The sequence below is a fragment of the Chlorocebus sabaeus genome, chromosome 9, assembly GCF_047675955.1.
Source record: "Chlorocebus sabaeus isolate Y175 chromosome 9, mChlSab1.0.hap1, whole genome shotgun sequence".
NCBI classification, from domain to species: Eukaryota; Metazoa; Chordata; class Mammalia; order Primates; family Cercopithecidae; genus Chlorocebus; species Chlorocebus sabaeus.
This window is the reverse complement of record NC_132912.1, coordinates 1,193,734-1,207,292: the sequence shown is the minus strand read 5'-3', so window position 1 is coordinate 1,207,292 and position 13,559 is coordinate 1,193,734. Positions and strand designations below refer to the sequence as shown.

At 53.3% G+C, this 13,559-nt stretch overlaps 1 protein-coding gene across 1 annotated transcript in view; it reads left to right on the top strand.

Annotated features, from left to right (window-relative positions):
• ADARB2 (adenosine deaminase RNA specific B2 (inactive)) overlaps positions 1-7,179 on the top strand; it is a 520,351-nt gene extending 513,172 nt beyond the window's left edge. Inside the window, exons 9-10 of the mRNA XM_008002108.3 lie at positions 1,753-1,931; positions 3,554-7,179. Of these exons, the coding sequence (XP_008000299.1) occupies positions 1,753-1,931; positions 3,554-3,730 (356 nt within the window). The 3' untranslated portion in view covers positions 3,731-7,179. The remainder of the gene's footprint in view (positions 1-1,752; positions 1,932-3,553) is intronic.
• The last annotated feature ends 6,380 nt before the right edge of the window (positions 7,180-13,559 follow it).

Below are 13,559 nucleotides of genomic sequence, written 5' to 3'. Positions count from 1 at the left end.
TCCTGACACCTGGGCCTCTCTACCAATAGCTTTCCGGGGACCTGAGCAGGCACTTGGGTGGCCTGGATGCAATACCCTGGCCAAGATGCCAAGTTCTTCTCTGTAGGCACTGCTGTCTTTCGTGATGCATGATGGGCCCCCGAGAGCTCAGGGGCCCCGCTCCCCTCCGAGCACCGCAGGACAGCAGGCCAGGAAGGCAGGCAGGGCTGGAGAGGCAGAGCTGACCTGCGAGGAAACATGAATGAGAAGGAGATGCCCGGCCAGCTGGGCTTGGGGAACGCATCGGGTAGGAGGTCCTGCAGGTGCCACGGGAGGTGGGAGATTCAAGAGGAATGAATGGAGCAAGGGATCCTGGGTTATAAACCAAGACTCTCAACGCCACTGCTGTGAGCGGGAGCCTGGACTCCCTGCCGACTCACTTTTGTGTGGACCACACGTCTTCCTATGAGACTCCGAGCAGAGACAGGGCCAAACAGCACGTGCCTCCCCGCACTGCCCATGGATGTCTGAGGGCCACGTCTACCATGCTGGGGCCATGAGGAAGCCCTGGGCATGGGAAGCATCGGACTATGACTCTGGGGCGCTGCCTCTGGCCTCCCGCAGCCTGTATTCCTCTGATGCCTTCCCCACCCCGAGGGTCACATTGCCAAATGCAGCCTTCAGAAGGGACTGAAAGAGACAATGAACTGGGGAGGTGGGGGCTCAGCTGCACCTGAATCTCATGTGTTGGAATCCTCAGGCCGTCACAGGGCAGGGTCTCGGTAGGTGCCCCCTGGGGTTTCCAGACATCTCATGGCAGCATCTCCAGAAGCCCTAATCAGCACAGGAGCACCTCAAGGAGTTAGGGCTGGGGCCACAGTTGGAAGCCAGAAAGTGCCCCACCCCCAGCTGCAAAGCAGCTGCCACCCCAGAGTGGAGACCTCCTCAACACCCCTCTGCAGGGTGAGCCGGGCTGCAAGGACTGTGTGGTCCAGGTTAAAAGTCCAAGCACACAGGGGGCAACACATTTGAAACCAGGACTTCCCTGAAGACGCTGGCTCTCTCTGGACAGGACCAGCATTGTAGGCGTGCAGCCCTGCAGCTCACACAGGCACCTGAGCTCAGACAAACCCGCGCATGGTTTAATGCTCCACTGTCCTCTCGAAATTCTTCCTAACCTTCAAACAAAAGGCCCCATATTTCCACTTTGCACTGAGTCTCAAACACTCTATCACATTGCAGATCAACTGATCCTACACTCGTTTCTGTCTTGTGTTTATTGTTGTTTGTTTTGTTTTTCTCATCAGCTAAACTGTAAGCCCAAGGGTGCCAGGGAGCTGCCTGCTGCTTAGGAACCCCAGTGTTTAGCCTCCAGCAGAGCTGGGCCTACAGAGGTGCCCGATAAACACAATCTCAGATCACTTCCACGTGGCTCTGCTCATTCATTCACTCCACGAATATTTATAGAAAGGGAGGGAGTCTGGACGAGCTTTATTATCGCCAGACTATTAAAATCTTTTCGATTAGAAGGTTGACGCAGGCGCAGCAACGCCGTGGACCTGAGGCGGCCACCACGGTCCTGCCCGATTTGCAGCCTCCACCCTGCGGGTGACACGTGAACTGGCCGGTCCTGAGGATGAAAAGGGAGGACCGTGTGCGTGGGAATATCTCCTCCCGCTCACACACAGGCTCCGTTTCCCGGGAGCTGCCCTCGGGGGAGCCCCGTGTGGGGCCAGGAATATTAACGCCGCCTTTCCCCATCTCCCCTGACAGGCGTGAGTGACGCCGAGGCGCGCCAGCCGGGGAAGTCGCCCCCCTTCAGCGTGAACTGGGTCGTGGGCAGCGCGGACCTGGAGATTATCAACACCACCACCGGGCGGAGGAGCTGCGGGGGCCCCTCCCGGCTCTGCAAGCACGTGCTGTCTGCACGGTGGGCGCGGCTGTATGGCAGGGTAGGTCACACCCATCCTTGGAGGGAAACGGGCCCAGCCAGACCCTGGCTCCAGCCCTGAGCGAGCCCCCGGGAGAGGCCACCACTTGGTCTGCAGGGAGGGAGAGGCAGGACACAAAACCCAGCGCCCCTCACATGTCCTTTTCCCAGCTGTCCAGGCCAGCAGCGTTTCCCCGTAGGCTAGAGACCCCGCTGCCCCAGGCACCGCCCCCGGACGGCCTCAGGCACCGCCCCCGAACGGCCCCAGGCACCGCCCCCGGACGGCCCCAGGCACCGCCCCCGAACTGCCCCAGGCACCGCCCCCGGACGGCCCCAGGCACCGCCCCCAGACCAGCCTGGAGCTGCGGAAGCAGGAAACGAGCTCATTGCTGAACCCGTGACGTCACCGGGCACGCCCCGCCTGCTTCACTCCGGGTGTCACAGGAGCTGCTCCTGGGGACTTTTGAAGTCGACACTATTCCCGGTTTAGATATCAGGAAACCGACACTCAGAAAAATTGTATAATTTCCCCAAAATTTCACAGGAAATGAATCTCAGGGTTAGAATTTCTCCCCAACCCCAAAGCCCAAGCATTTCCACGACATCAGCGATTAGGAGCAAGCTTTCTCCTTCACAGGCAGGGATAACGGCAACAGTTCTGGATTTTAAATCAAAATCCACATTCGTATGCGTTTCCAGCATAGACTGTGACCAAAAACAACAAATAACAGAAAAACCAGCCAACACATAAAAAATGCCTCGCTCATTTTTCCGTACTTTTTAATCCAAGCAATGACTCCAAGCCGGAATAATAGTGTTGTTGATTTGTCAACTGGTAGAGCAGGGTAGGCATACTGACGCCTAAAACAAACGTTTTCGCCAGCTTAGAGGACACTCAGAATTGCACATATTAGTTCTGAGCTTGGCCAAGACACCCAGCATCCTGCAGCTCTCAGTCTCTGTCCTGTCCGCTCAGTGGCACTGCCCGGGTCTCCCTTCTCCTGGAGACTGGGAAGGTCAGGGAAGCATCCATGCCGTCCTGCTGAACAAAAGGGCCCTCTCCCCTTGCACGTGCTCGAGGTGACCCCCCCATAAGTGCCTCCCTGGAAGACCCGCTGTGGGATTCGGAGATCCCCACAGCCCCGTCCTCCCTCCTGGCCTCCCTGCCCTGTGGTGGGGGGATCAGAGCTGCATTTGATCCCTGTCTTGTGTTGCTGCTAAGCTTTGCCTGGCACACCTCAGAAAGCTAACAGAGGAATCGCCCCAGCTCCATCATCCTCCTGCTCGGCCAACAGAGTGACTCTCACCAGCCTGCTCCCTGCCCACTGTGACGCGGTTTTAGCTCCCACCGTCCCCCTCCGTCCCCCACCCCGCCTGGAGCCCCTGCACAGTGTTCATACTTTTAATCGCAGTCAAGTTTACCCGCTCACTGATCGTTCAGACCTCGGATGAAGCGGGTTTCCTCGATGACTGGGTTTCCTGTGGAATAGCGGGAGGACCTGGTCACGGTTGCTCTCTGTAATGGTGGGAGAAAGAAAGGCAAAAGGCCAAGGCCGAGAGCTGATGCCTGGTGTGTAAAACTCACCTGGCAGAAGCTCCTTTTCTGCTGGTGTCTGATTGGCTCTTTCTCCTTCTTGTCCACAGCTGAGCACACGGACACCCAGCCCCGGAGACACGCCCTCCATGTACTGTGAGGCCAAGCTGGGGGCGCACACCTACCAGTCTGTGAAACAGCAGCTGTTCAAGGCCTTTCAGAAGGCTGGCCTGGGCACCTGGGTGAGGAAACCGCCAGAGCAGCAGCAGTTTCTACTGACTCTCTAGGCTGCGGGCTCCTGGCTGCTGGAGCTGAGCGGGACGTTGGAGGGACTGGGCCGTGTCTGGGGGGCGACGCAGCGGGTTGGCCGGTTCCCTGCATTCGTTTTCCTTTGGTGTTCCAGAAACACGCGAGTGTGCAATGTTTGGACAAGCAACCAGACTGGAATTCAGAACATGCCTCTTCCCAGATCGCTGGCCCCAGAACCATGTTCCCACACCCAGGGGCACACGTGCTGTTGAGTCAGCCCAACGCTTCCTGTGGCGTCCGAGGGAGGGGCTCCATCCAGGCAAGGGGGCTTAGCTGCGGCCTTGGAAGGAGGTACCGACGCATCGCCAGGCAGGAGTGAGCCTCAGGCCCTGTCCCTGCACCCCACCCCTGCGTGCGCCTCTGGGCGATGTTGGGGTCTAACAAGCACAGCTTTAGGGGGCACATGAAGATAAGCCACAAGCCAAGAGAAAAGCCATGCCCACCCCAGCCCCAGAGAAACCAATAAGAATCCTCTATTATTTTCATTATTCATTTCGGTTTTTATACTTCACCTCCTTTCAAAAAATATTTAAGATGCACGACATTACCAAACACCTAAAACAGAACCAGAGAAACAAAAGCCATTCCCGCAAAGTGAAGGAAGAGGTCCCAAAGCCCGGGTGAGGCAGAGTTAAGACCTGCGATGTGGGGAGCCTGGAAACACCTGTCCCACTTGCGCTGTAGAGGTGGGGAGCCTGGAAACACCCGGCCCAGGCGCGCTGCAGAGGTGGGGAGCCTAGAAACACCCGGCCCACGCCTGCTGCAGAGGTGGGGAGCCTGGAAACACCCAGCCCACGCACGCTGCAAAGCCACCCACGCCTGTTCAGTCCATCACCATGTTTGGTTTATTGTGGCCGATACTGAGAGCCACTGAGGTCTGTAAGGTTGTGTAAGGGTTAGCTACCACCCTATAACCTCCCTACTAGGTAATAAGGAGATGAAGTCTTTGATCAAAGTCTGACTTTTTAACTAAATTTTCATTAGAAAGCAAGCATAAAATAAAATTCAAAACAACCTTTACTTTCAGCTTGAGAGGCTACCAGCTCTCTGCTCTTTCAGATTCTCCAATCAACAGCTTGCAGGACAAGACCCCAAAAAAGTTCAGCTGTCAAACAATGTAAGAGGCAGGATTCTGTGACCCTCAGAGCAGGCTTCCAACACCAGAGACCTTCAGCTCACAGTGGAGATGGGACACAGGGGCTTTAGCCCACGGCGTCATCCCTGAGAACCGAGGCGCTGTATTCATACAGGGGTCAGGCTCTTTTCCAAGTATCTTTACGTAATCCATGTGCCTCGAGTTGCTGTCCATCTCACCACCGATAACTCATTTCTAACATTCATCATGCTAGGTAGCCAGTCTCTCATTTCTCCAATTTAAAAAATCCATCTCTGAAATTCATGACGGTGATGGCAGACGGCAAAGCACGGTCGTGTCCACCTCTGAATGGTGGCGTCCACCTCCGGATGCTGGCGTCCACCTCCGGATGCTGGTGTCCATCTCCGGATGGTGGCGTCCACCTCCAAATGGTGGCGTCCACCTCCGGATGCTGGCGTCCACCTCCGGATGCTGGCGTCCACCTCTGGATGCTGGTGTCCACCTCTGGAGTGTGGGCTTCCTGGAAATAATCCCAGCTGACCACCCCAGAAAGTGCAAGAATAACATCGTGCTGTACATAGTCGAGTGCTATAAATTACAGTTATCATAATGAGAAGGCAGAAATGAAACTGAGTTGTAGCTATTTGTTACAAGATAATAAGAAGTAGGGATATTAGTATGGAAATAGAAACTTTTCCTGGGATTTAAAATAAGGCCAAATTTATCAGTCGAGTTTTTTAGAAAAGAAAACAGGCACTGGAGTAGGCAACTTCAAGATAAAGTTTCAAAAGATATGAGAACATTTTTTCAAATAAAGGACTCATATTTATCTTTCATAAAAATCGCAAAAATAAATGAAATCTTAATTCAGTGCAAAAGCTAAGCTCAAACGACCAGTTTCTATTAAGTTCTGGTAACCTGATGTCCCTAAGATGAAGCTTAGAGAACTGAGAGAGTCAAGAGGCGATGGGAGACTCAGACGTTCGCAGCCATCAGAAGCGAGCACTCCCCTGAACGTGTGGGAGCATGGCCAGCTCCTGGCTAAAGTCTCCGACCCAGGCCTCAAATCACCTTCATCTGAGATGTTGGCTAGAGAAGCGTATGATGCTTTCCCCCAGTGGGCTCCAAATCACACTGTTTCTGCAGCGAGGGGGCCTGCATTGTAAGCAGACTTCACCATTAGAGGGAAGACGCAGGGTCTAATTCACGGGACTCGGAAAGTGCTCGGCCACCCAGTGACCAGCACCATGAAGCCGCACCTGTGGGGTTGGGATTCGTGTTGTCTCAGGCACTGACCTTCCAGAAACAACTCAGACTGTACTGAAATATCGACATCTACATCGGAGAAAGCCACACATTAATTCCACGCTACCCACTAGTACAAGTGTGTGGATTCGTTTATTAAGTCCACAGGAGACTCCATGGAAGGAGAGACTAAAGCTCTTCAGAGAAGGTTGAGAGCGAGAGAAGAGTTTCCAAAGCAGCCAGAAGTGAGTTTGAGGTGCTGGAGCTTTTCCATGGAGGGATCTGTCAGAGGCGATGTGGGCTGCAGTGGGGACCCCTTGTAAGGAGAGGAGGGTCCCAGGCCCTGGGTAGTGAAAGGAGAAGGAAGTCGAGGCAGTCAGGGGTGACCCCACATGCGGGAGGCATGCCACACCAGATCACGCCACACACAGGTTGCTCCCAACTGGCAGGGCCTGACCCAGCCAGGAGGGGCCAGGTCCTAGGATTCCACAGCCCCAGGAGAGCCTGGAAGACCCCGGTCCCAGGATCCCCACAGCCGCAGCTATGCTTGGAGGGGCCAGGTCCCAGGATTCCCATAGCCCCGAGAGTTTCTGGAAAAGATGGGTCCCAGGATTCCTACAGCCCCAGGTGTGCCTGGAAGACCCAGGTCCCAGGAATCCCACAGCCACAGGTGTGCCTGGAGGGGCCAGGTCCCAGGATTCCCACAGCCCCAGATGGGCCTGGAGGGGCTGTGCCACCTCTGCAGAGATAGAAGGGCTGGTGTTGACGCCTGAGGATTTTGCTCTTGGGTCCAGGTCAGAACATCCCAGCACCACTCTTAGGCCAGGTCTGCCCTGCCCTGCAATTTTGACCGCTGAATTGGTCTTAGGAGTGGCCACGCACCCCCCTCCAAGTGAGGGTGCAAGACACAAGTAGGGGACGGGTCAATTTCTGTCACCCTGAAAATACGCTGGGCACAACACAATGGGGGCTGATGAAGTCAGGCCGGCCCCTCCGAGTCCACTTCAAAATCACAGCCTGGCTCCCCCACACTTCCCGCCACCTGACACCACCAAGCCCCTTGCTTCAGATTTTCTGTGGTCTATACTCATGCCTGCTTAGGCCCCCTACAAAAGTCCTCATAAAACCAACGCCACCTTTATCTGCCTCCAAAACACACACTGCTTTCCCATCGGGAAGATCAGCAATGTGGTTTCCTGCCTGGTTCTTAGTCAAAAAGTCAGTGTCTGGTTGTTTCCGGAATTTTGCAGGACTGAGCGGCAGGGAACAGCTGAGCAGCCAGGCATGCTCTGCCGTCCACCTCCAGCCCCGGTTTCGCAGCCGTGTGTGATGTCAAGGGATGGATGGAGTTAAGGTTTCCGTTGGTTTTGTTTTTGCCGAGGAAAGGATGTGCGGGTCGATAGCTATTGTTTCCTTTCCATTCCTGCGATTCTCTTTACATCTGTATATATCTATCACACCATGCTGACTTTGTGATGAGTCCTGTTCCTCAGAAATGTCAAGCTGGGTTCCTTGTCAAAGAAACACACAGCTCCTATTTCTCCACTTTTCAAAGAAACACACAGCTCATATTTCTCCACCTCATTTTGTTTTCACAGGGAGCTTTTCTTATCAACAAAGTCACATGCTTTTTTTTGATATAGTGTTTACCACATCTGGAGAGCCATAAACAGTAAATACAGAGGATATCAATGCCCAGAATAGTTAGAGTATTTTGATGAAATCCTATTTTTAGATGATAAATTTCAAGATATGTCTATAGTATATTGTTTAAAACAATTAAAGACATTTGAGACGTACATAAAGTAGACATTTTTAATTTAGGGAAACTTATATGCCCTTTTATAAGAAGCCATTCTAATAAAATAATCTGACTACTTGGCCCAAAATACAGTAAGTATCAATTTCTAACGGAGACCAAAGGGAAGCTGAGAGCCTTTCTTCCAACTGCTGTTGGATCGCTGAGGCCGCCTCTTGTAACGCCCGACAGAACCCGGCGAGGCTCTGTGGGCTTCCCACGGCCCTCAGGGAGGCTGCAGAGGCCCCTAGTCCATATCAGGAGGCCGCCGTCCCACACACCTCCAAAGCCTGTCTTCGTCTGCAGTTTTTGCAGAGTTCGCGGTTGGAGGTGGAAATTTAGAAGCTCTGTGTTGCAGGCAAGGCCGTAGCACCCCCAGGCAGCTCTTAGCAGGGACAGACCAACCCCGTCTCGCTGGTATTTTAGGGTCTTTTGGTATTTTGCCACCGCGTGGGGCTAGGCAGGCGGCTGGAGGATGCGGCACGGGCCTCACCACTGCATGAGCAGGGCTGTTTCCGGCAACACTGGGCTGCTGGTGGCTCCTGTCAAACTTCTCCCAAGTTTCGAATCTGAGAAAGTGAAGGAAGGATGGTGGGGAAGTGAGGAGGCAGGAGCAGAGGCCACAGGGGACCAGAGATGTGGTGAAGACAGAGGGAGCTTCCTTCTCAGGCCATTTCAGGGAAGCCTGAGAGGCGGCTGGCACCACCTTCTGCTCACTCTCCCCTCAGCCACTTCACTTCCCTTCTTGCCCCTTTCTCTCCTCCCTGCCTCTTCCCTTTCTTGCTGTCTTGTAAGTCCCTGTCCCAAAGCTCCTGGTTGCTTTGTTCTGCTGCCATGGCCCCCACCCAGGAGGAGGCCGTCTTAGGCACCATCCCCACCGAGGGATCCACGCAGCAGGTTCATGCTAGGGCTGGGGGAGCCCCATTGGGTTCCTATGTGGCAGGTTCATGCTGGGGCTGGGGGAGCCTCGCTGGGTTCCTAGGCAGCAGGTTCATGCTCAAGGCTAGGGAAGCCCTGCTGGGTTCCTGACGCTTTGTGCACAGGGAGTCACTGTAGTCATTTTTGGACTGTCCTAAATGTGTCCACGTGATCTGACCTCCCACGAGAAGGAACACTAGTGGCCACATCTCTAGAGATCTGTTTACTTTTTTGAGACCGGCTTATGAGACTGGCTAATTTTTGTATTTTTGGTAGAGATGGGGTCTCGCCATGTTGCCCAGGCTGGTCTCGAACTCCTGGCCTCGAGCGATCTGCCCACCTCGGCCTCCCAGAGAGCTGGGATTACAGGCATGAGCCACCGCGCCGACCTCTAGAGATGCGCACGAAACAATATCGCCCCTGCGGGAACCGTAGGCAGATCGAACCCTGGTGAGAGGAACACTTTATTTCCCAACTCATCATCCTAAAGCCGAGGTTGGAGGGATGAGCAAGCCCTAAACACCAAGGTGAGATCACCTGGGTCCCAGGGCCTCTTTTCACACAGGCCCGAGATTTCTATCTCTCTGCAGTTTATGCATCGGTAAAAAAAGTCTCTCCCAGCGCACCCCGTTAGTTTTCAGCATTTTGTAAGCAAAATGAACTTAATACATAGTAATTCTAATTGAAGGTATGTACATAAAAAAGCATGATTGAATGGCAATATTGTATCAATGGATGTACATTTGTAATATTTGTAAAAAAAAAATCCAAAACCTTAAAATATGAATTTACATATGTTAATTTGCCTTTAAGTTCTGTAAATTGCACTTCAGTGATATCTGATAAGTGAATGTTTCTGTTAAGTGAATAAAAATATTAAGTAAAATTGTTCTTTCCTGGGTTGTTGGGCCTTTTTCATCAAGCTAAGTTCTGGGGGGGTCTCAAGACTATATAACGTGTCCACCCACCCCAAAGAAGGGACACAATTGGCTCTAAAACCTTTTCCTGGCTGGGCGTGGTGGCTCACGCCTGGAATCCCAGCACTTTGGGAGGTAGAGGCAGGCGGATCACAAGGTCAGGAGATCGAGACCAGCCTGACCAACATGGTGAAACCAATCTATACTAAAATACAAAAAATTAGCCTGGTGCGGTGGCATGCACCTGTAATCCCAGCTACTCGAGGCTGAGGCAGAGGAATCGTTTGAACCCAGGAGGCAGAGGTTGCAGTGAGCCGAGATCCGGCCTCTGCACTCCAGCCTGGTGACAGAGTGAAACTCCATCTCAAAACAAACAAACAAAACCTTCTCCTTTTTGTAACAGTTACATCAATTAGTGGCCTCTGCCTGAGCAGCAGTTACTAGCCCGACATTAGCCTTACAGATTTACTGTAAATGAACTTGTTCTAATAGCACAGGGCAGGAAGTGAAAAGAGCTCCCTTCAAGCCTTAAGCCCGCTTCTCATTAACTGCATAAAATGAACTAATCACTGCCTGCGTGACTTTGCGCCTTGGTTTTCTCACCAGTGTGTGAACGCAGCCTTAGCCTCCTACTTCCCAGGGCTGCCGATGGAGGCTTGAGGGGTTGAAGGGTTATGAAATTTGAGATGTTCTGAGTCCTCTCCCAGATTTGCCATAATACACGGAGCATGGGTGTGGCTGGTAATTTCCTGTAGAATACTAAGCCAGGTGGGAACTGGGGTGGAAGGGATTCCTAAACATCTCAGGGGTTTGCACCGCAGCTCCACGTCAGTCTGTGTGGACTGAGCGCCCCAGAATCCAGTAGAGTGTTTTCTCCGTGACACATTTGGCTGCTTTCCAGGGACTTAACTGTGGGCACGGCAGGCCCAGAAAGGGACATCCCTGTGCTGGCTGAAGAGACTTTAATTTCTCACTGTCACCCAGGAAATAGACTAAACTTACAGCCATGCTGAGCACAGGGCTCCAACGCTGCAGCCGGAGGGGCTGGGATAAGACGTCTTGTTTGGTGTTGCTCTCACCCACCCCGCGTCTCCAGTCCCACCCTACCGCCCTTCAGGCCAGGCCGTGGGCCTGCATTTGGAGGTGTTGCTCTCATCCACCTCGTGTCTCCAGTCCCACCCTACCGCCCTCAGGCCAAGCTGTGGGTGCCTGCCTTTTTTTTTTTTTTTTTTTTTTTGTCTATGTGTTTCACGTTAACCACAGTGATTCTCCACTCAAGGGAGGATGTGGGGGGCCTCAGGTGGAGGCAGAGGTGGAGGTGGGGGGGCTCTGAAAACACCCCAGGAGATTCTGATGCCTCCCCCTCATCCGCAGGTGCGGGCTGTTCCTCCGGGTGGGATGTCAGCCCCCTAAAGACCATCTCATTTCTTGGGCCTTATGATAAATTATCCCATAGACAGTAAAACAAGGGTCAAGGTTATGGGCAGAGAATGAAAAAGAACTGCAGGTGTAAAGAGGGTTCAAGACGAACCTCAAAGGTGTCAGAGTTGCAAGGTGGGTCAGTGGTCCCTGGCCAGAGCCACTGAACATGGAGAATCAGAATGTCGGGAGGGATGGTTTCATGGCCCAGGGACAGAAAGGTTTCCAGCCTCATCTCTTCGTGGGCCCCAGAAGTGGCTCCTGGGGTTGGTCCTCGCTGTCACTCACAGAGGAGCCCCTCCTGCCTGAAAAGGCCCTCATTCTTGGCAATGGGGGGTCTGCTTCTTGGTAACCCCTCCAAACATAACAGCTCCACACATCTGCCCGTCTTTCCTCAAGCCTGCCCTCACCCCAGACAGCCAAGTCTCCTATGTTATTTTTCTCTCTTGTTGAGAATATTTTTAAAGCATGAAACCTGAAGCTGATGACAGATCATCTTAGTAAGGGGTTTCAGCTAAGCGCATGTTCCCACAGAAAGTAACCGCCATCTACTCTGATTCTCAAAATCTGATAGGTGTGCACGGGGTTAAAGGACAAAGTGGCCACAGCAGTGGTCCTTATGCTCTGTGATTGACACACCGCTCTGTGACTGACACACCTTCATCCGCTTTAAATCTATTAAATCCGGTTCCGTTAGTTGAGTTAAACTCGATGACAGAAATGCACTCTCCCTGGAGGGTTTCAGGAAGCCACTGCCCTTAGAGGGCCAGCTTTCCCAAAAGAAAGCCTTTAATCAACAGAGACAAAGCTGGGAGGAGACCAAGGACAATCAACAGCACAAACACAGAGGACCCCAGAGCAGCCTCCATTGGCTGGCCTGAGGGTTACACATGGCTTGACGAAACCCAAAACCGAGGTCGCTGAGAACCTCCACATGGAAAGGTGTTCCCACTGCTCAGAGGTCAGGACCACAGGAGAATGTGCCTCACGCTCCAAAGGAAACGACCTCATGAATCTTCATGGATGGAACATTTGGGCTTGGTATGGAGTGATGGGAAGGGGATGCCGTGTGGAATCAGGGGGCTGGAGAACAGAGTGGTAGGGAGAGGACCACAAGCACACAGCTCTGCCCTGAGGATGTGGCCCCTCCATAGACCACATGCACACAGTTCTTTCCTGAGGATGCGGCCCCTCCATAGACCACATACCCCATCTCTGCCCTGAGGATGTGGCCCCTCCATAGACCACGAGCCCACAGCTCTGTCCTGAGCACGTGGCCCCTTCATAGACCACGAGCCCACAGCTCTACCCCGAGTACGTGGCCCCTCCATAGACCACGAGCCCACAGCTCTGTCCTGAGGACATGGCCCCTCCATAGACCACGAGCCCACAGCTCTGAGGTATGAGATGGTTGTGTGAGAAGTCAAGCACAGGGAAAGTGACTGTCCACATCCTCATCCACTGCCTCTGAGCATTGCGGGCCCCAGCACTCCTCTCTGGACAGTGAAGGAGACAGCCTCATGGTCAACTCAGTAGGAGCTTTTTATCCTTTCAGTATTTAGTCAATATCAAAAAATATCAGGGCCTGGGGTGGCGGCTCTCACCTGCAATCCCAACACTTTGGGTGGCCAAGGTGGGAGGATCACTTGAGGCCAGGAGTTTGAGGCCAGCCTGGGCAACATAGCAAGATCCCGTCTCCACAAAACAAAAATACAAAAATTAACCAGGTGTGGTGGTAGCATGCCTGTGGTCTCAGCTACTCAGGAGGCTCTGATGGAGGAGGAATTAAACAGGGCACGAGGACACGTTGGCATCTAAGAGTCGCAGGATCTGGTGCAATACAACTGCTCCCAGTCAACCTGCCCCTCGTGCCCATGGGCTCAGGGCCTGGGACTCAGGGCCCCACATCACCCTGGGACTACCCGGCCCTCCCGATCCCCCCAGCATCGCACACAAACCTCCTGGCTTCCCTCGACAGCCAACTCCACACCAGATCATTTCTTCAAAAGAATGCAAAGTAGATTCAGAAATTCCCTGCCAGGCCTGGCCAAGCATGACCTACGGTCTCATAGGTGTGGGGGCAGGCGGGAGAGGGAGGCGCAGACACACCCAAGGCTGAAGCTGATCACCAGAGGGCCCGGGAGCTGCTTTTTCTCACTCAACCAGCACGAGCCAAATTGTTCCTGCAGTTTCACGAAGACAAATACGGGTACTTTATGTAGCTTGAAAGGAGTTTAGTTGAACATCTATAATCGCTCATGCAGTTCCATAAAGCCAAATACGGGTACTTTACGTAGCTTGAAAGGAGTTTAGTTGAACATCTGTTAAGCACCTACTGCCTACGAGGCACTGTGCCAGCGGCTGAGGGAACGAGAGGACAAGGCCAGGCCGCCCCGTTGCTCACTCTCTGGTGC